The 1,175-nt window shown below is 36.6% G+C and overlaps 1 protein-coding gene across 1 annotated transcript in view; it reads right to left on the bottom strand.

Moving 5' to 3' along the window:
* Positions 1–649, bottom strand: part of CBG18324 — a gene marked incomplete at both ends in the record, with an annotated part of 2,051 nt that extends 1,402 nt beyond the window's left edge. The window contains 5 exons of the mRNA XM_045243742.1: positions 24–57; positions 104–274; positions 328–395; positions 443–555; positions 609–649. Of these exons, the coding sequence (XP_045096447.1) occupies positions 24–57; positions 104–274; positions 328–395; positions 443–555; positions 609–649 (427 nt within the window). The remainder of the gene's footprint in view (positions 1–23; positions 58–103; positions 275–327; positions 396–442; positions 556–608) is intronic.
* Between the last annotated feature and the right edge of the window lie 526 nt (positions 650–1,175).

Consider the following 1,175-nt stretch of genomic DNA (forward strand, 5'->3'; position numbering starts at 1 on the left):
GCAAATTAGGCTCCGCCCCCGACTCTGCCCATTTTTCCTCCCAGATGGTTCTTCCCACTTTTTGTTTTCCTCCCAGTTGGTGTGCCCTCTATTTTTAGGTTACGGTAGTTTTCTTTGCGGGACCTTCGCCCACCTTTTGTACTATGATAGTAATATTTAAAAAACACTCACTTTGAAATTTATCAAAAACTTTTTGATTGTTGGTAAAATAAATTGTCTCCTGGCAATGTTTTGTGTAGCCATCGCTCAGTGCTGATATAATTTTCTCTGGTTTCTAAAAATTTAGGTCAAGATTTATAATATTTTTTTTCCAAATTTTTTGCTTACATGGGTGGCTCTATGAATAATGATCACGCATCGAAGATTAAAGTTTTCAGCTTTCTGGGTGGGTTTTTCTTGAAAAAAAAGATACTGTATTGAGATAAATCTACAGTAATCTCACCATGTCCAACCAGAGAAATATGCTCAGAAATATCGTAATCACCATCGAAAATCAACAAAAATCCTATTAGGTACCCTATCGTACAACCAAATGCCAAATGTATTAATGCATCTCTGAAAGAATTGGAAAATTTGAAAAAAAATTCTAGAATATTCTGAATAATCACTTTGGACTCCTGATTCTAGCTTTGAATATATTGATTGTCATCTTCGTGTGAAACTGACCAAGCGACCGAAAGAAGAAGGAGGCGAGACTGTCTTATTTCGTCTGGGTCTCACCCCCAATCAAATAGTGTCTCTCTCTACAATACGAGCGAAGGATCGATGATTCAACTACATTTATTGTACGGAAGACGAGAGAAAAGCATTGAATGTTGGTTGAATACATGGAGATGGAGAGAAAATTAATATAAAAAGATAAGCGAAACAGAAAAAACAAAACAAAACAACATTGAAACTCAGTCTCAACTAACCGAACAACGAATGACTCTAGAAATTACGTCTACAGCGCAGTAGGTGAAAAACGGACTGCCCGGAAAAATATTTAAAAAATGACCCTTATAAAAATACTCCGATTACGTGGGAGAGCGTGGAAGAGGAAAATCTCTTTTGGGAGAAATATAGGAGAACAGCAGAAAAGAAGAAGGCACAGTTGAGGAAGGAACAGGGGGAGCACAAAAATATGAACTTGAGAGAAGAGATCTCAAAAAACAACATACGATACATTTCATAGT

This window comes from Caenorhabditis briggsae, assembly GCF_000004555.2.
Source record: "Caenorhabditis briggsae complete genome, chrIII, whole genome shotgun sequence".
Taxonomy (NCBI): domain Eukaryota; kingdom Metazoa; phylum Nematoda; class Chromadorea; order Rhabditida; family Rhabditidae; genus Caenorhabditis; species Caenorhabditis briggsae.